Source organism: Nicotiana tomentosiformis, chromosome 5 (assembly GCF_000390325.3).
Source record: "Nicotiana tomentosiformis chromosome 5, ASM39032v3, whole genome shotgun sequence".
NCBI classification, from domain to species: Eukaryota; Viridiplantae; Streptophyta; class Magnoliopsida; order Solanales; family Solanaceae; genus Nicotiana; species Nicotiana tomentosiformis.
Genome location: NC_090816.1, coordinates 10,196,966 through 10,218,469, shown reverse-complemented (window position 1 = coordinate 10,218,469; position 21,504 = coordinate 10,196,966). Strand labels below are relative to the sequence as shown.

Sequence of the window (21,504 nt, the reverse complement as noted above, 5' to 3'; positions counted from 1 at the left end):
CAAGGTCAATAGTTAAAAGTTTCACCCGTGGGTAAAAAAAATTTAAACTTGAAGGCTTGCCCATAGAGTAAGCAGGATCAAAAGTTCAAGATTGTCCACTTCGTAAATCATTCTTGTAAATCACCTAAGGAAGGTCAGGTCCGTTATAAGTAGTACAAATGGTGTGAGATGGCCAGTTTTAGAGTTACTTTTCAATATTTAGCCACTATTTAATGTAATTGAAAAAAAGTCACTTTTTAATGCAAAATTAAAATTTGAACAAAACTACCTCTAATTAAAATACAAAAAAGTCGAGCATAGTGTGTTGGAGCCAAAGCTTTTACAAGTAAAACTCCAGTATACTATATTGGAGTTCAAAAATTCTCATCCAACATAGTGTGACAAATATTCGAACTTTTATACGTGAAACTCTATTATAGTGAATTGGAATTCAAAATCTCCCCTTGATATTAAACTTCAATATAGTTTGATGAGTTTCAAACATTTACATGTAAAACTCCAGCACATTTAAAACTCACTACATGTGAAACTCCAGTTAAATCTTGGAGTATTATTACTTTTAGCTCGTGCCAGAAACTATTTATATCTGGTAGCCGAAAAAGTGTATAAAATTTGTATAATTTTTATATATAACATACAGAATATGTATATATATATAAAAAAAAAATATATAAATTTTATATATTTTTCGGCTATTATTTTTACAGCGGCCAGACGGTGATATTTTTCCTTAAATCTTGTATCTTTGGCGGCAGATAAGTTGGTACATGAAAGGTTCACAACCCATGAAGGCAGATAAATCATCTGTCTATCCCTTACTTTCTTGAAAGTTTTAGGTGACGTTTGGATAATCTTTTTGGAAAAGTTTAAAATTCTTAGGAAGAATAAATTATGATTGAATAACAATTACAATTGTATTAGTATTGGATAATTTTCAAAGGTAGAGAAATTTAAGAATGCAACTATTCACTTGCTTGAAACTTGAAATCTTAGATTCAATGCAGGGTGAAATTATGGTACTCAATATAGATATTTAAAATTTTCTAATGATAAATTCAGAAGACTTTTATTCTATCTGAATAATTTACATTTACATATAAATGATTCCCAAAGATGAGAACACTGAAAAATAAAATTATAAATCAGCAAAGACATGGTAAGTTTTAGAGTCAACTGTAATGAGCTTCAAAGCAGCTACAAATGCAGCAACTGCTATACAACTAAAGAAACAAATATTAAGCCAATGCCAACTCTTCTGTAATAATGACAATTTCTTTCTCCTAGCAACAAGGTACATATGATTTGGAAGAATAAATGTGAGTGGAAATACACTAATAGCCCCAGTAAGACTCATGAAATCTCCCAGAAAAGGCAATAGAGCAGAGAGGAAAGTTGTAATGGCTATATAACCACCTCTAACAATAATTCTGAATCCCAAGTTTTTAATAGCCAATGCACTCCCTTTAGTTCCATATCTTGTGTCCAAGAACTCGTACGTCGGACTCGCAAATATCTAGAATCATAAATAGAATCAACATTCAGTGTACTAGAGCACAATTAGAGATATAGCAGGTATATGCGCAAACACAAATCTAGATTTATAGTTAGTGAGTTTAGAATGAGTCTAGTAAAAGGGCAGTCCGATGCACTAAGTTCCCGCTATACGCGGGGTTCGAGGAATGGCCTGACCTCAAGACTCTATTGTACGCAGTCCCTGCATTTCTGCAAGAGGTTGTTTCCACACCTCCCGGTCACATGAAAACAATTTTACAGTTACGTCAAGGCTCCCCTTCATTCAGAATGACTCTAGTATATACATATATACACAAGCATAGACTTTTTGCATATATATTTATGGATCGAGCTGAAAGCAATGAGTTCAGTTGAACGCACTAAAATAAGAGCAGAGTGATAATTACATGCAACGCGATGATAGCTTGCAAGAAAGCAGCAATGTTAGCGATTCCCTTCAACCAAACTGGACCACTGACATTGTTCAGCAAATAGGAAGATGCATTGGATCCATAAGCCCAATATCCAATATAAGTAACAGCATGCATTGGAACAATGCCTAAAGTGAACTGAAAGTTGAGGGCTTTAATCATGTTCTTGACAACTGGTTCTCTCACAGTAGCCTACAAGAAAGACGCGAGATTGTGAGAATTAAAAACAATGGAGAAAACAAATTCAAAAGATGATCAAAGTATCTGTATGTAAGGACGACGATAAGACTTAAGAATAATTGTCATTCTTCTATCATAACTTAAAAAGAGTCTCTTCAGTGGAATGTTGTACTAAGTTTAGATTCAAGAAGCAAAGGTAATCAATAGACAACCAAAACATTGCCATACCATAAAATGCAAAAAACCAACTCATGTCAAGAAATTCACTACCTTTGACTTCATAATAAGTCAGGCTGTTGACAAAAAAAAATCATATACATAAATAAAGTAATCAAAATTCTAGGTCAGCTACCTGTATCTCTGGAAGCATTCCTGTGTTATATGCGAAAACAAGGTTTGCAGCAGCACCAATTGTTGTCCAAATCCTACTAACTTTGGTTCCTGGAATATTGTAGTCGCGAGGAGGTGCCTCAAGACCTGCAATTCAGGATATTTAGAAAGGATGAAACAAGACAGGATTGGGAATCCTAGTGGCAAACCACATCTTCATACACTAAGATATGATCAATTTTACTTATTAATAAGGTACAGCAGAAAGGAATAAATTTCCGAAAATGCTGTAGTTAACTTAACAGTATGCGTACATTGAAAATTTTAATGTGTTTTGACTCAAGAGATTAAGGAAGCAGAAGCATACCGTCTTTAAGAGACAACACAAACGCTATACAAACATACACTAGACTGAAGAATGTTGAAAACCCCAGCCAAACCCTTAAAGCTGACAAATGGGGTATAGCAATTGCAAAAAAGACACAGGCGAATCCAGCTAGCGCAATGAAGTATGGCAGTTTCATCTGATGATCATCCCTAAAGAGAATATAGAAAGCCTGCAATCAAGTAATTGGAATCATCCCATCAGAAAACCAATGAAGCTTAAAGATAGAATCAAAAAGTGAGAATTTCTATACAACAACAACTTCGCCTTAGTTCTAAGCAAGTTTGGGTCGGCGATATGAATCCTCACTTCTTTCTTCAAGCTCGTGTCATATAAAGCAAGAAGAACAAAGCAATGAAACTTGCATTTATACTTGACAAAACACATTTTCTTTTCATATTTCCTTTTCCTTTCCACTCATTTATCCTTGTTTTTTCCTCACTGGACCAAGAAAGTTAAATGGCAGCTCGGGTCACAAAGCATCCCATGTTCACGCAGGGTCAAGGGAAGGGCCATACCCCTAGGGGTTATTATGTAGGCAGTCTACCCTGATGCAAGTATCAGTGGCTGATTCCACTGCTCGAACACACGGAAACAACTTAACCGTTCCTCTGAGGCTCCCCTTCTGGACCAGGAAAGTTACAAAAGCAAATTACCTTTAAGGCCTGTCCGCCCAAAATGACAAATCCGCTATTTATCAAGAAAAGATTTGCATACTGTAATGCCCAAACAAGCGAATAGGCTGTCCGTCCTGTAGTAGCCAAAATCCCATTTTAAGACCAATGGAATCAAAACCAGATAAGTCACAAAGGAGAAAAAATCAACTGAAATTGAAATGCAAACTTGACTATGTGTTTGATAAATTTTCAACAACGCGTACCGTATATGAATCCTGCAAGATCTCTATATCTGATATGCCTCTTTCCCCGGTATTCGTGGAGCTTAACGATAAGCGTACTTGCATATAGCGATATAGCTGATGATAAAATTAGACCAACCACACCACCAACCCAACCTAAAGGAACCATGATTATTCCAGCATACCCGAGAGCAAAAGCACTGTTGACACCAGTGCCCAAAACAATTCCCACCTGAAACCATGAATCTGCAGTTTCCGCAACAGGTGAATGAAAAGCCAGAAAATTACATTGTTTAGTTTGCTCAAAATTTAATTTTATATACATATACTGTACGTTGAATCCCAATTTTTTTTTTGTTTTATTACTTTTTTATAATTTGATACCTCTTAATAAAATTTCTAGCTCCACCACTGCCTTTTCCTCTACTCAATACATCTTAATGGGAATGTAGATAACAATAGTAGTAATACATTCAACGTTTAGCCAACAAAATCAACTTATTTGCAAGAAAAATAATTCAAATTCTGCAACTAGAATCTTTTAGTACCTCATAAACATCAGAAAAATACTTGATAATTCTACACTAAACCACGATCACATGGGGCATGATGATACGACATCTATGAAAATGGTACTAAAAAGGAAAGTGTGTCACGATTTTATTTATGGAAATTGGAAACAAAAATTCACGAATTATGGAGTAAAAGAGAAAGAGACCATTACTAACTTGGTGGGCAGTATTAGGAATATCAACGGCCAATTTGCCATCAGTGTGAATTTTTGGGAGAAGGGGTTGGTTCAATGAAGTCTTTGACATCCTTCACAGAATCACAAAGGCTAAGAGCAAAGCAAAATACACTTTACTCTTTAGCCTCTTTTGCTATGGCACTTCTCCTCTGTAATATGAATTCTGAACAGATATTAATAAGTTTCTATTTCTTGCAGATATATTTTGGAGTGCAACTGTCCCACTTGTTTGTCCCATGCATGATTGGCTAGTAATGGGTGATTGCTTATGTCGTTATCTTTCACTTTTTCAGTTATTTTGATTAGGTTAGTAAAGATTCGTTCACAGTGGATCCAATAAGAAAGAAACAATTTTTTGTCGAATAGGACAGCATTCTGATATCAATTTATTGGGGGTGGCAACAAATATCTTTTTCTTCTAGAAATAATTACTCCTTCCATTTGAAAATAATTTAACTTAGACTTTTACTTTAATAAAAACTTTTATAAATACACAAATATTATGGTACGTTTAAAATCATAAGTTTCAATTTTTTTATTTTTTTCTTAAATTTTGCACCGAAATCATTGTTGATCACCTTACTATCTTATTGTTTTTATTCTGCTTTTATATGTTTTTTTGGTGTTGTCCCTTCTTGTCTATATTTTCATTAATGTGGTGTTTATGTTTTCATAAGCCGAGGGTCTCTTGAAAATAACCTCTCTATACTCACCAAGTAGGGGTAAGGTCCGCGTACACACTATCCTCCCTAGACCCTACGGTGTGAGATAATACTGTGTATGTTGTTATTGTAAATTTCACACCAAATTAAATTACGTTACATAAATTATAATATTGGGAACAGTACATTGGAGAATACTTTAAAAAAAATATTTATATTCCAGCTGGATAACATTTTAGCAATGGTTCACAATCAAAAAAGCATAAATTAGAGAAAATTCAACTACTTTTTCCCATGTCAGTATTGACAAAGTGATAGTAACATCACGCCTAACCAGTTAATTCATTATTTTTTTCCAATTTTAAATGTGTTATATTTTAAGTTATAAAAGAAAGTGTTTTAAAATACTTCTTTTTCTGTGATCAAAAACAATAATAACAATTACTATTACTGATAAGAGATCTCGAGTTTGAGCACGAAGAATGGGGAAATTCTGAGAAGAGAGCGCTTTTCCTTTAATAAATCTTACACTATGAGAATCAGAATTAATCGTGCGTTCAAATACCAAACAGAGAGATCACTACTTCGATAACATATAACTTTTCCTTTTTGTTGATTCTCAGATGGAAATGTCTGAGCTTAAGCATTTATTCTTGTAGTCCGGACGTAGTTTTTATAATTAAGATGCTACGCTATAGTAAAAGGAAGGATATTAATCATGAGTTTTTCACGATCCCAAATTCTCTCTGTTGGTGTAGGAGGTCATGATGACACCTAGTCTCTAAGAGTAGGTAAGCCTATCAATGCAGAATAATCATAAATATCTTAAATAAATAAACTACAATTCAAATAATTACAACTCCCAAAATCCGGTAGAAATAAGTCACAAGCTTTTAAGAATTTATCCTCAATGTCTCTATATAACAGAGTCTAAGAAAATAAGGAAGCAACATAACAAGAATAGAAGGGGACTCCGGAGTCTGCGGACGCTGGCAGATATACCTCGAAGTCTCCGTGCACAGGTACTCACTTGATGTCTGGGCTGGTAAGAAGTACCTGGATCTGCACAAAAAGATATGCAGAAGCGTAGTATAAATACACCACAGCGGTACCCAGTAAGTGCCAAGCCTAACCTCGGTAGAGTAGTGACGAGGTCAGGTCAGGCCCTACTGAAAAATAATAATAAATGGCATGGTAAAATATTTCACAATATAATAAAATAAAATGACAATGGAAATGAATCAAGTAGTAGGCCACAATTTAATTACACAAATAATGGCAAATAATACCTCGTGGAACAAAACAGATTTTTTTTTTTCAACTTTAAGAAAAATCACAACAAAATCAAAGGCAACTACGGCCATTAATCAATATCAACAAGGGCACTCCCGAGATACCGCCTCGTAGTCTCAAATCATAAATAAATTCACAATATCTCATTTCCCTTATCTCACCGCGGGAGCCTTCACAATTTATTTTAAAGAAAATATTTTTCCCGAAATAGCATCCCGCGGTTTAGCCATGCTTATCATACCGCATGACTTCTAGTAGTTCCCCCTACTATCCATGCGTATCAAGCCACCCTTATTTCACCGCATACGTTTCAATACCCAGACCTTATACTACCCATGCGTATCAATATCACAATATATCATAATTTTGCACCTGAAGTGCTCAAATAATTTAACTTGCCAAAATAATACAACAACAATATTTTTCCACAATAAAGAGCTCACGGCTCATGCCAAAATAAATCATCAATAATATTTTTCCACAATAAAGAGCTCACGACTCCATCGCAATGAGTACGAAAATCTTACAAAAATATTCAGGAATAAATAATTCAGCAAAATAATATTTCAAAATCTTTAATACGTTGCTTCAATACCAAATTCAAAAATGTCAAATACTTCATATTAATAATATTTAATTTAAAAAAAATTAACTTTAAATAATGCACAGAATAAAAGAAACCAAGTTCCAACTAAAGAGGTAAAACAAATAGTAGGAAAATGTCAAGCAAATTTAAAGTATATAAATCAAATCAATGATGGAGAATATAACAAGGTAGAATAATTTAATTAATATGCAACAATGATCTACACAATTTAAAAATATAATCCTTCACATTTAGCCCGTGTACACACTCGTCACCTCGTGTACACGACTTTCATCACATTACAATTAATACCAATCCTAGGGAAAATTTTTCCCACACAAGGTTAGACAAGTCACTTACCTCGACTTGCTCCAATTTAATCACGTAGAATGTCTTTTTCTCGATTTTTCTACTCCGATCGACTCGTATCTAGTCATAATTAATTCGATACAGTCAATAAAAATTAGAGAATCAATTTCATAAGAAAATACTATATTTTTCAATAAAATTCGAAATTGACTCAAAAATTGCCCGTGGGGCCCACGTATTAGAATCCGACGAAAGTTACGAAATATGAACGCCCATTCAACCACGAGTCCAACCATATCATTTTTACTAAAATCCGACATCAACTTGACCTTCAAATCTCAAATTCTCATTTTCAAATCCCTAGGCCCAAATCCTCTAATTTCACCTCAAAAACATGTAATCTATTCGAAATATTCAATGATAATCCAATATAATTGACTAACAATGATCACATGTGACTTACCTCAAGATTTCCCGTGATCTCTCTATGATGACCTAAAAGGTCATCTTATGTTTTAGAACTCAAATCTGCGCTCTTAAGCCTTAAAAATCTCATTTTACCCTTCTCGATTTGCGTGCGCAGTCCGGTAGGTTTCCGGGAAGCTTTTATGTTAAAAATTGATGAAAATAAGAATTTATACCTTAAAAGTTGATTTTAGTTGATTTCGGTCAATATATTTTGTAAACGGGCCCGGATCCATATTTCGACGGTCCCGGTGGGTTCGTATCGAATTATGGGACATGGGCGTATGCCCAAAATCGAATTCGGAGGTCCCTAGCTCAAGTTATGAATTTTTGATGAAAATTAAAAGTCTAAAATTTATTTATTTTCAAGAATTGATTGAGGTTTGACATTGTTAGTGCCGGATCCGTATTCTGGTTCCGGAGCCCGGTACATGTTCATTATGATAAGACTTTTCTGTGAAATTTGGTGAGAAACGGAGTTGATTTGACGTGATTCGGACGTCCAGTTGAGAAGATATGAATTTTAAAGTGTTCTTGAGAACTTCATTTGATTTGGTGCTAAATTCGTAGTTCTAGGTGTTATTTTGGAGATTTGATCACGCGAGTAAGTCCGTATTATATTTTTTAGACTTGTGTGCATGTTTGGTTTGGAGCCCCGAGGGCTCGGGTGAGTTTCGGATAGGTTACAGAGTGAGATTTGGATTGAAAAACACTGTTGGGCATCTAATATTATTGCAGGCATCTGATCTCGCATTTGCGAGATCAGGCATCGCAATTGCGACCTCTCAGAGGTTCGCATTTGCGAGCGTCTCATCGCAAATGCGAAGAGAAGTTGGGCCAATAGTTTTCGCATTTGCGAGTTTTCTTTCGCATTTGCGAAGGGAGTCAGGGAAGGGCAGTGATTGCAAATGCGATCATTTAGTCGTATTTGCGAAGATTCAAGGTTGCATTTGCGAACCTATCTTCGCATTTGCGAATGCAGCAGAAGTGTGAAGGGCTTCATATTTGCGATGACTCCTTCGCATTTGCGAAGCTCAGGTCGCAAATGTGACATCTGCAGCTGATCAAAATGACTTTTGGACGGAAATTTTAATTCATTTTCCAAATTTTCAAAACCTAAAACACAAGAGGTGATTTTCCAAAGACCATTTCTTCCCCAAATCATAGGTAAGTGATTCTAAACTGGTTTCTTTTAATCTTTCACTATATTTTACAAGATTTCAACCTAAAATCTAAGGTTTTCATGGTAGAATTAGGGGTTTTGGGTAGAAACTAGGAATTTCGGAAATTGAAGGATTTAGATCCCAATTTGAGGTCGGATTCCAAAACTAATTACATATTCGGGATCGGGGATGAAAGAGTAAATGGATTTTGGTCCGAACCTCGGGTTTTGAACAAGCGGGCTCGGGGTCAGTTTTTGACTTTTGTTGGGAAAACTTAGGAAAACTGTAATTATGTATTAAAGTTGATTCCTTTAGCGATAATTGATGATATTAAACTAATTATGATTAGATACGAGTGGGTTGGAGGTGAATTCTAAAGGGAAAGTGGTACTTGAGCAGTGAGTGGCTTGCGAAATTGAGGTAAGTGTTGTGTCTAACTTTGGCTTGAGGGAATAGGTATTGTGTGAGTAATTTCTATGTGTTTTATTGTTGAATACGATGTATAGTTGAGGTGACAAACATCTATGCATTGTGGTCGAGTCATAGCATGCGAGTGAAATTCCATTCTTGCAAATTTGTAGTCTTAAATCTTGTTATCCATGCTTATTGTTGTTGTTGAAATGTTGGGAGACTTGTATCCGGTTCCACCAAGGTTGATAAAATTGTGAATATTGATTCGAGATTGATATGTTAAATTGTGAAAGTAATCATTGATGAAATATTGATTTCTTTGTGAAACATCTCTCTATTCGTTGTTATTGATTCTGTGAATTGTGAGGAAGAGTGTAAAGCACGAAGGGTGATGCCGTGCGTGATTTATTTATATGGTGAGGAAGAGTGTAAAGCACGAAGGGTGATGCCGCGCATGCATTATTTATATTGTGAGGAAGAGTGTAAAATACGAAGGGTGATGCCGTGTATATTATGAGAGGTTTAAAGCACGAAGGGTGATGCCGTGTATGTTATGAGAGGTTTAAAGCACGAAAGGTGATGCCGTGCAGTTTTCCTTGCTGTTTTAATTGCTCAATTCGTTTAAGAATTTTCGGTTTAATTCTGTCTTTTCATTATTCTCACTCTTTATGTTGTATTCCCGCAATGTATGTTCCCTTCCCATTATTTCTGCGTTATTTCTTTATTTACTGTTGTTGCCACTAGCATGATTATCTTGTTGATCTTATATGTAGGTGTCTTGTCCTAGCCTCATCACTACTTCGCTGAGGTTAGGCTCGACACTTACCAGTATATGGGGTCGGTTGTACTGATACTGCACTCTGCAGTTTTTGTGCAGACTTTGATACCGGCTTAGGTTGATCGAGATTTTTCTATTGGTCCGCTGTCCGGAGACTCAAGGTAGATCTGTCGGTGTTCACAGACCTTGAAGTCCCCGTCTACCTTTTATGTCACTGTTGTTTTCTTTCATTCAGACAATTGTATTTCTTTCAGACTATTACTTGTAGTAAATTCTAGAATGCTCGTGAATCGTGACTCCAGATCCGGGTGGTAGTAATTAATACAGTTTTATAAAATTCTGCACCTCTTATATTTCATCTTAGTTAATCATTGTTATTTACTGAATGGAAATAAGGAATTGGTTTAACGATTTTCTAACGTTGGCTTGCCTAGCAAGTGAAATGTTAGGCGCCATCACGGTCCCGTCGGTGGAAACTTTCAGGTTGTGACAGTTGGTATCAGAGCACTAGGTTGCCTAGGTCTCACGAGTCATGAGCAAGCTTAGTATAGTCTGAAGGATCGGTACGGAGACGTCTATACTTATCTCTCAGAGGCTATGAAGTTTAGGAACAATATCACCTCTTTCATTCCTTATCATGCGGCATTGATTTTGCTTGAAACCTATATCTCACATTCCTTTGTATCTACTCATGTATGACATTACGCACCAGGTATCAGTTGTGTGTCGATGGTTCGTGATGCCGCAGATGAACTACGAGGGAGCTAGAGATGCGCAAACATTGCCTCAACGTGTGATTCCGACTGAAGATGCAGACGTATAAAGAGATCACCCAATGAATAATATGTGTGCCAGTGAATAATGTGGGGGGTGCAACGTACCTTGGCATCTAGTTGATTTATACGAGTTGCGAAGGTTAATATTGTGGACCATCGGATGAGGTGAACTATGACTTCGCGCCGAGTGGGGGAGTCCACTATCAATGAATGGATTGCGAGTCATGTGCTATATCAGGTTTGGCCTGAAATGTATATATGTGATACTGAAAGGTTCTCCCAAAATTTACATGTGTTTAAGGCCTGATATTTTGTAGAGGATAAGGTTGGGACTTGCGGTATGTCCGCCTCCATAATAATCTTATACTTCAGTACCAAAGGAGTTAGAGAAATAACATTAAATTTACATAAGGTCTACTCAGCGTGGACGTCACGGTTGCGGATTTTGGGGTGCTTCGGAGGAAGTACAGTGGTTGACGAGATTCGGGACTAAGAATTATCTGTATGGAGCTCTACTTTTGTGATCATTGTATATAAATAGGGGTAAAGTTTACCCCAAAGAAGAATCGAAGAGTATGTTAAGAAATGGGTAAGCTCAACAGTGTTGAGTCAGCATAACAAAAGAAGAAATTGGCCTTGGGAGAGATAATTCTCCACAGGTGTCTGTGGCAAGCCTATGAAGAGGGCAGACCAGCCAATACAACACCGCCCACTTGGCTCGGTTCTCAGAAATACTTTTGAAAGAGTTTGTTTTCCGGACTCTCCGTAATGCATGGCGCATAGGGTTTGAACGATTACGTCAGGTCACCATGACGGTGTCATAATATGCCATCAGGTTCAATAAGTTAGCCCGTCATATTCCTACTTTGCTTTCTACAACCAGAGAGCGAGTCCACAGACTCATTAAAGGACTTAATTATGATCGTAAAATTTTGTATGACTCGGGAGTTACAGACTGATACTTCATTTCCACTAGTGGTAGAAATTGCCAAGATATTAGAACGTGATCGGGGTGAGGAAAAAAAAGAAACTAAGGAGACCAAGACGTCTCGAGGTTCTGGGGGATTCAGTGGATTCTACTCTGCGAGTATAAATTATTATGGCGGGGGCCCGAGTAGTCGGCCAGCCCAGTTCGCACATCGGATTAATCGAGGTGCTCCAGTAAGTTCTTTTAATGCACCCCTAACATGAGTTTCCTACAATGGTTATTCCAGTTATCTGGCACAGACTCAATATGAGCAGCTAAACACGCAAAGGGGTTGTTATGAATACGGTGATACTAGGAACATCATGAGAAAATTTTCCCAAACTTGGGAGAGGCATATTTCATCAAAGCACTCAGGCTACGTGCGCCATTGCAGTTCTACACCACCCATACGATCAGTTAAGGGTGGAGGACAGGCGGGTAGAAGGCGTCCTAGAGGTGGAGAACCAGCCGTTGTTATATATGTTTTATGGTATGATGGAGGTCGTTACATCAGATGGTGTCGTTATAGGTACGAACTCGATTTAAAATAAAGTAATAATTTCCTTAACTTGATTCGGTTATGAGTATCAAGACGAGTCCTCCTATTGTGCTCCACTTATGAGTGAGCTTCGTAATTCTATAATCTACTTATGTGCTTACTTCTGTTGGGAGGTTTTATGGAGATAAGTACACCTATCATTCCATGATGGACTTTAATAAGATATGTGAGGCTAAAAGTGCCTTTTTGGTACTTATTTCGGTATGTTTTGATGTATTTCCGGATAATTAATTACAAATTATGAATTATATGCCCTACCGGTGTGAGGTTCATTATGTGTTATGATTTTGTTTAACGAAAGTTATTTAAAAGGAGAAAATGGAAAGTTTCAATTGGTAAGATGTGCATATTACTTGTGATTCAAAATTGAGGGTGAAGTCCTCGTATTTTAAAATAAATTGATATGTTTAAACCGGGCTATGAGCTGTGGTGAAAGTTATATAAGGACGAGATCCTTGTGATAAAAATACTTGTGTTTAAATTCTCCCTTGTGAAAATTAAATTTGTACTATAGTACTAATAGGGAGTCATGCCTGCTAGGCTTATTTGAAATTTTTTTGTATGAAATTCTCTGTGCATACTTGCCAAATTCGTGTTGTAATATTGAGTTGTAACCTACGAGGTAGGTGCCCGCCCAAGTGACGTTAAATGTGACTCGTTAATTCGGGTAAATAATTATGAGGTCTTCATGCCTCGCATCTCGTTATTAGTATTGTGAAGGTTTGAAACTAGATTTTTGTTAACATGAAGTTAATTGACGATTCTGTAATTGATTATGAACAACTATTAAGACCAGATTGACCCAGAAGGGTGCCCCGTTTAGATGGTCAGACGAGTGTGAGTTGAGCTTTCAGAAGCTCAAGACCGCTTTGACTACAACGCTAGTGTTGGTATTACCCACATGTTCAGGATCATATACAGTATATTGTGACGCCTCTCACATTGGGCTTGGTGCAGTATTAATGCAAGATGGCAAGGTAATTGCATATGCGTTGCGGCAATTGAAAGTTCACGAGAAGAATTATCTTGTTCATGACTTAGAATCGACAGCCATTGTTCATGCGCTTAAGATTTGGAGGCATTACCTCTACGGTGTCTCGTGTTAGGTATTTACTGATCATCGTAGCCAATCAGTATCTGTTCAAACAAAAGGATCTTAATTTGAGGTAGAGAAGATGGTTGGAGTTGTTGAAAGACTATGATATCACCATTTTGTATCACATCGGAAAGGCCAATGTGGTGGCCGATGCTTTGAGTAGAAAGGCTGTGAGTATGGGCAGTCTTGCGTATATTCTGGTTGGTGAGAGGCCATTAGCTGCATATGTTCAGACTTTGGCTAATCAGTTCGTGAAGTTAGATGTTTCAGAACCCAGTCGGGTTATAGCTTGCACAGTTGTTCGGTCTTCTTTATATGAGCGCATCAGAGAGAGGCAGTATGATGATCCTCATTTACATATCCTTAAGGACACAGTGCGGCATGGTGATGCCAAACAGGTTGCTATGGGGGAAGATGGGGTTCTACGAATACATGGTCGTATTTGTGTGCCTAATGTGGATGAGCTTCGTGAATTAATTCTTGAAGAAGCACACAGTTCTATGTATTCTATTCATCTAGGTACCACCAAAATGTATCAAGATATGCGACAACATTATTGGTGGAGGAGAATGAAAAAGGATATAGTTGCATATGTAGCTTGGTGTCTGAATTGTCAACAAGTTAAGTACGAGCATCAGAGACCTGGTGGTTTGCTTCAGAAGTTAGAAATTCCTGAGTGGAAGTGGGAGCGTATCACTATGGATTTTGTTGTTGGGCTCCCACGGACTCAGAGAAAATTTGACGCAGTTTGGGTCATTGTGGATAGGTTGACCAAGTCAGCACATTTCATTCCAGTGACAGTTACCTATTCTTCAGAGAGGTTAGTTGAAATTTACATTCGTGAGATTGTCCGCTTTCACGGGGTGCCCGTGTCTATTATTTCTGATCGAGGTACGCAGTTTACCTCACATTTCTAGAGGGATATACAGCGTGAGTTAGGAACACGGGTGGAGTTGAGTAAAACATTTCATTCACAGACATACGGATAGTCAGAGTGCACTATTCAGATATTGGAAGATATGCTCCGCGCTTGTGTTATAGATTTTGGAGGTTCTTGGGATCATTTCTTGCCACTTGCAGAGTTTGCTTATAATAATAGCTACCAGTCGAGCATTCAGATGGCTCCATATGAGGCATTATACGGAAGGCGATGTCGATCGCCTGCTGGTTGGTTTGAACCGGGAGAGGCTCGGTTATTGGGTACCGATTTGGTACAAGATGCCTTGGATAAGGTCAAGATTATTCAGGATCGACTTCGCACAACTCACTCTAGCAAAAGAGTTATGCCGACCGTAAAGTTTGTGATATTGCATTCATGGTTGGAGAAAGAATATTGCTTCAGGTATCGCCCATGAAGGGTGTTATGAGATTTGGGAAGAAGGGCAAGTTAAGCCCTAGGTAAATCAGGCCATTTGATATCCTCGAGAGAATGAGGGAGGTAGCTTATAGACTTGCGTTGCCTCCAGGGTTATCCTCAGTTCATCCGGTATTCCATGTGTCTATGATCCAAAAAAATCATGGTGACCCATCCCACGTGTTAGATTTCAACTCTGTCCAGTTGGACAAGGATTTGACTTACGAGGAGGTGCCAGTGGCAATTCTATCCCGACAAGTTCTCCATTTGAGATCAAAGAGTTACCCTTCAGTTCGAGTGCAGTGGAGAGGTCAGCCTATTAAGGCAGCTACTTGGGAGTCCGAGTCCGATATGCAGAGTAGATATCCCCACCTTTTCACCATCCCAGGTACTTTTCTATGTCCGTTCGAGGATGAACGGTTGTTTTAGAGGTGGAGAATGGGATGACCCAAAAGGTCATCTTATGTTTTAGAACTCGAATTTGTGCTCTTAAACCTTAAAAATCTCATTTTACCCTCCTCGATTTGCGTGCACAGTCCGAGCAGGTTTCCGGAAAGCTTTTATGTTGAAAATTGATGAAAATAAGAATTTATGCCTTAAAAGTTGATTTTAGTTGACTTCGGTCAATATTTTTGGTAAACAGGAACGGATCCATGTTTTGACGGCCCCGATGGATCCGTATCGAATTATGGGACATGGGCATATGCCCGGAATCGAATTCGGAGGTCCCTAGCTCAAGTTATGAATTTTTGATGAAAATTAAAAGTTTGAAAATTTATTTGTTTTTAAGAATTGATTGAGGTTTGACATCGTTAATGCCGGGTCCGTATTCTAGTTTCGGAGCCCTATACAGGTTCATTATGATATTTAAGACTTGTATGTGAAATTTGGTGAGAAACGGAGTTGATTTGACGTGATTCGGACGTCTAGTTGAGAAGATATGAATTTTAAAGTGTTCTTGAGAATTTCATTTGATTTGGTGCTAAATTCGTAGTTCTAGGTGTTATTTTAGAAATTTGATCGCGCAAGTAAGTCCGTATGATATTTTTAGACTTGTGTGCATATTTGGTTTGGAGCCCCGAGGGCTCGGGTGAGTTTCGGATAGGCTACTGAGTGAGATTTGACTTGGAAAACACTGCTAGGCATCTGATATTATTGCAGGCCTTTGATCTCACATTTGCGAGATCAGGCATTGCAATTGCGACCTCTGAGAAGTTCGCATTTGCGAGCTTCTCATCCCAAATGCGAAGAGAAGCTGGGCCAATAGTTTTCGCATTTGCGAGTTTTCTTTCACATTTACGAAGGGAGTCGGGGAAGGGCAGTGATTGCAAATGCGATCATTTAGTCGCATTTGCGAAGATTCAGGGTCGCATTTGCGAACTTATCTTCGCATTTGCGAAGGCAACAAAAGTGTGAAGGGCTTCGCATTTGCGATAACTCCTTCGCATTTGCGAAGCTCAGGTCGCAAATGAGACATGTGCAACTCATCAAAATGACTTTTGGACGGGAATTTTCATTCATTCCCCAATCTTCAAGACCTAAAACACAAGAGGCGATTTTTCAAAGACCATTTCTTCCCCAAATCATAGGTAAGTGATTCTAAATTGGTTTCTTTCAATCTTTCACTACATTTGACAAGATTTCAACCTAAAATCTAAGGTTTTCATGATAGAATTAGGGGTTTTGGGTAGAAACTAGGGATTTCGGAAATTTGAGGATTTAGACCCCAATTTGAGGTCGGATTCCAAAACTAATTACATATTCGGGCTCGGGGTGAATTGGTAAATGGATTTTGGTCCAAACCTCGGGTTTTAACCAAGCGGGCCCGGGGTCGGTTTTTGACTTTTGTTGGGAAAACTTAGGAAAAATGTAATTATGTATTAAAGTTGATTCCTTTAGCGATAATTGATGAAATTAAACTAATTATGATTAGATACGAGTGGGTTGGAGGTGAATTCTAAAGGGAAAGTGGTACTTGAGCAGTGAGTGGCTTGCGGAATTGAGGTAAATGTTGTGTCTAACTTTGGCTTGAGGGAATAGGCATTGTGTGAGTAATTTTTACATGTTTTGTTGTTGAATACAATGTATAGTTGAGGTGACGAGCATCTATGCGTTGTGTTCAAGTCATAGCATGCGAATGAAATTCCATTCTTGCAAATTTGTAGTCTTTAATCTTATTATCCATGCTTATTGTTGTTGTTAAAATGTTGGGAGACTTGTATCCGGTTCCACCAAGGTTGATAAAATTGTGAATATTGATTCCAGGTTGAGATGTTAAATTGTGAAAGTAATCATTGATGAAATATTGATTTCTTTGTGAAACTTCTCTCTATACGTTGATATTGATTATGTGAATTGTGAGGAAGAGTGTAAAGCACGAACGGTGATGTCGTGCGTGATTTATTTATATGGTGAGGAAGAGTGTAAAGAACAAAGGGTGATGCCGTGCATGCATTATTTATATTGTAAGGAAGAGTGTAAAGCATGAAGGGTGATGCCGTGTATATTATGAGAGGTTTAAAGCACGAAGGGTGATGCCGTGTATATTATGAGAGGTTTAAAGCACGAAGGGTGATGCCATGTATATTATGAGAGGTTTAAAGCACGAAGGGTGATGTCGTGTATATTATGAGAGGTTTAATGCACGAAGGGTGATGCCGTGCCGTTCTATTTATTTATTTGGTGAGGTTGAGAGTAAAAGCACGAAGGGTGATGCCGTGCAGTTTTCCTTGCTGTTTTAGTTGCTCAATTCGTTTAAGGATTTTCGGTTTAATTCTGTCTTTTCATTATTCTCACTCTTTATGTTGTATTCCCCCACTGTATGTTCCCTTCCCATTATTTCTGCGTTATTTCTTTATTTACTGTTGTTTCCACTAGCATGATTATACTGTTCAGGTTATATGTGGGTGCCTTGTCCTAGCCTCGTCACTACTTCGCCGAGGTTAGGCTCGACACTTACCAGTACATTGGGTCGGTTATACTGATGCTGCACTATGTACTTTCTGTACAAACTTTGATACCGGCTCAGGTTGATCGAGATTTTGCTATTGGTCCGCTATCCGGAGACTCAAGGTAGATCTATCAGCGTTCACAGACCTTGAAGTCCCTATTTACCTTTTATGTCACTGTTGTTTTATTTCATTTAAAAAATTATATTTCTGTTAGACTATTACTTGTAGCAAATTCTAGAATTCTCGTGAATCGTAACTCCACATCTGGGTGGTAGTAATTAATACAGTTTTATAAAATTCTGCACCTCTTATATTTCATCTTAGTTAATCATTGTTATTTACTCAATGGAAATAAGGAATTAGTTTAACGATTTTCTAACGTTGGCTTGCCTAGCAAGTGAAATGTTAGGCGCCATCACGGTCCCGTCAGTGGGAAATTTTGTGTCGTGACACTTTCGCTCAAAGATCGCCTCACCCGCTTTTGGAAATATCAAAAATAACAAAATTTCTTGGACCCTTCTGTTTTGTATACTGCCCAGTGCTTTCGCACCTGCGGACATAATTCTCGCACCTGCGGTCCCACTTTTGCGGAAATTACTCAGGCCAGCTGCCACAGCTTCTGCGAGCCTTGGACCGCATCTGCGCCTTCGCAGGTGCGGAAAATTCCATCGTACCTGCGCGCCTGCCCGCACCTGCGCCCTTCCTCTCGCTTCTACACAAGCGCTTCTGCGAAACATGAGCCGCATCTGCGGCATCGCACCTGCTGTCAATTTCTCGCAGGTGCGATTACACCAAAAGACATAAATTTTCCAAGATTTCTTCTAAGTCCGAATTTGATCCGTTAACCATCCGAAACTCACCCGAGACCCTCGGGACCTTAACCAAATATACCAACATGTCCTAAAACATTATACGAACTTGTTCGCACGATCAAATTGCCCAAATAACACCTAAAACTACTTATCGGATACCAAATTAAAGGAAATATTTTAGAAAATTTTAAAACTTATATTTCACAACCGGACGTCCGAATCACGTCAAATCAACTCCGTTTCTCACTAAATTCGGCAGATAAGTCATAAATATTATAGTGGATCTATACCGGGCTCCGGAACTAAAATGCGGACCCGGTGTCTATAAATCCAACATCAGTAATTTCTTAAAAAAATATTAAGCTTTCAAACTTTTAATTTTTTATCAAAATTCTATATCTCGTGTTAGGGACCTCGAAATTGGTTCCGGGCATACGCCCAAGTCCCAAATCACGATACGGACTTACCGGAACTGTTAAAACACTGATCCAAGTCCGTTTGCTCAAAATATTGATCAAAGTCAACTCAGTTGAGTTTTAAAGCTCTAATTCATATTTTAATCTATTTTTTAAATAAAAACTTTTCGAAAAAATTTACGGGCTACGCACGCAAGTCGATGAATGATAAATAGTTCTTTTCTAGAGTTTAGAACACAGAATTACTTATTACATTTAAAGATGACATTTTGGGTCATCACAGAGTTTATTCTTTCTGGCAAAGAGCATATGCACTAATATTGTGCCGGGTTACATTAGAATTATCTATACCTATCTATCTATCTATCTATATATATATATATATATATATATATAGATACTATAATAAAAGCACGAAACCCCTATCGTATTGTTCGTCTTTTTTATCCTTCCTATATGGATTCTACGTTGGATATAATTGTAATTGTAATCAGAAATTTTATTTTTCAAAAAGTAAAAACTCTCGTTTAGTGTTTTCTGTTGGATAGGACTTTACTTTATTTAGGTTTATTATTATTTAGGCTCTCCTTTATTTATGTAGAATTAGGATTCTTTATTGTGGTATAGCTTTTCACTAGGTTTAGGATTTTTTAAGTTCTCTCTATTTATTATTCGTTATTGTTTGTTTGGTTCTTTATTACCAATTAATTCATGTTACTTGTCTTTGTATAGGTTTAGCATTCACTTTATTTCTATATCTTGATAGCGCCAACATTCAGAGGTGAACTAACTTGAGATTTGAGGTAAATTTTCTACATGTAATCTCTTCTTGAAGTTATGTAATAATAAACATGCATTCTTGATTTAAAAAAAATTATAAATTGAAAGGTTATCAATTATAGATTTTATAGGACGTACGTCTCATATATGCATGCTTGATTAAGAATTGCAAATTGAAAGGTTAATGATTACGGTTCCAGTAGCACTTTTGGAAGGAAAGTTAGCTTATGCTTGTATTTCTTGCTATTCAACTAGGGTAATGTCTTGCTATCCATATAGAGCTGGTAAGTCTCTTAAATGATGACTAAAAATCAATAAAGCTTGTGCAATTCATCATTTTTTTGTTGCTATGTTCATTTTTCGTACAATTAGTTCTTATATTATGTAATTCTTTCGTTGTGGTTGATTTATTGGAGATTATTATTTTGCATGTGCTTATATTTATAAGATTTTTTAATACACTTCATAAATCAATGCTTATAATTTATCTACACTTCATAAATCAATCTTTTAGTACATATATTGCCACTCCTATTTGCCTAAACACCTTCAAACGATGTGGGTTCTTTTCTGCATGTTTATATAAGTATATTCATATATAGCTAATTATATTTATGACATCATTGTTTTTATTTCTGCTTTTACATGAATTGACTCTTGAAATTTTCTTTAGTTCTTTAGTTAATTATATGGCTTTAAACTAATTATTATAAAAGCACCTATTTCTTATCCAAATTAGTTTTTCAATAAGTTAATCCAAGTTCAAGTTAAGATGCATAAGACTTAAGTACTAAAGTAAAAGTTATTTGACATTTTAGTCGGAACATTAGGTGTCCAAGTATCTTAGGAGTGATGTAAATATGTAATTAATATTTTGTCAAACGTTTTTTAGTTGGGAATCATTAAAAGTTATTTTTCTATTTAAGTTAGAAGTAATTGATATGAAGCTTGGCAGTAATTTTTCATCAATGTTCCAATCACACACAGAGCTACACAAACACGAAGATTACAAATACGCTCTTGGGCAATTTTTTCAAAGCTACTTTCTCTTTAGAATTCATATTGATAATAATATCTCTAGATTTCAGCAATACAAGAAAGTGTGAAATTTGCAACACTTTTTTCGTTGCCATATATTGAATATTGTTGCAAAAGGTACTTTTGGCAACAACAAGACAGATGTTGCATGCCGTTGCCATATATTTTCGTTGCCATATATTAAATATTGTTGCAAAAGCTAACTTAACACAACAAGAAATATTGTTGCCATAAATTATATTTTGGTTACACACTTGTAGCTTATAAAAACATTTAGCAACAAAAGTTATTGTTGCGATAAATTATTATTATTTTCGCAACAATATTACTTGTTGCAAATAATTGGTGGGAGGGTAGTTAATAATCTGTTATAAAGGCTTTTAGCAACAAGTATTGTTGTGGGCACAAACCACTTTTTGCCAACAATATTATTGTAACGACTCGACCGGTCGTTTTGAGAATTAGAATTCCGATCTCTTAATATCTGCCTTCCCTATATTTATTTTTTCTTTTGGGATTTGCCGGAGTGTTTGGTTATGGAAATCGGAGAGTTTTGGGACACTTAGTCCCTAGTTGTAAGTTTAAGCCTTAGAGTTTGGACCGTAATCGAAACTCTGTGAAGACAGATCCGGAATAGAATTCC

At 36.9% G+C, this 21,504-nt stretch overlaps 1 protein-coding gene across 2 annotated transcripts; it reads right to left on the bottom strand.

The window, feature by feature from the left end:
• Positions 1-1,039: 1,039 nt before the first annotated feature.
• On the bottom strand, positions 1,040-4,624 carry LOC104085224 (proline transporter 2-like). Of its 2 annotated transcripts, none has more exons than XM_009589212.4 (7): positions 4,416-4,624; positions 3,719-3,943; positions 3,495-3,589; positions 2,821-3,010; positions 2,476-2,600; positions 1,920-2,135; positions 1,040-1,513 (listed from the first exon to the last, which is right to left on the bottom strand). In XM_009589212.4, the coding sequence occupies exons 1-7, from the start codon at positions 4,513-4,515 to the stop codon at positions 1,136-1,138; spliced, it is 1,329 nt and encodes a 442-aa protein (XP_009587507.1). In that variant the 5' UTR covers positions 4,516-4,624; the 3' UTR covers positions 1,040-1,135. The 2 variants fall into 2 exon arrangements, with proteins under 2 accessions (XP_009587507.1, XP_009587508.1); XM_009589213.4 differs by having other exon boundaries at positions 4,426-4,579.
• Between the last annotated feature and the right edge of the window lie 16,880 nt (positions 4,625-21,504).

What these genes read in the sequence shown, in the direction of transcription:
- LOC104085224 (XM_009589212.4), bottom strand. Translation starts at nt 4,515, where the DNA reads ATGTCAAAGACTTCATTGAACCAACCCCTTCTCCCAAAAATTCACACT. An exon ending in TGCCCACCAAGTTAGTAATG is followed by an intron (nt 3,944 to 4,415) that starts GTCTCTTTCTCT and finishes CGGAAACTGCAG; the next exon opens with ATTCATGGTTTCAGGTGGGA. An exon ending in TGTGTTGTCTCTTAAAGACG is followed by an intron (nt 2,601 to 2,820) that starts GTATGCTTCTGC and finishes CCTGAATTGCAG; the next exon opens with GTCTTGAGGCACCTCCTCGC.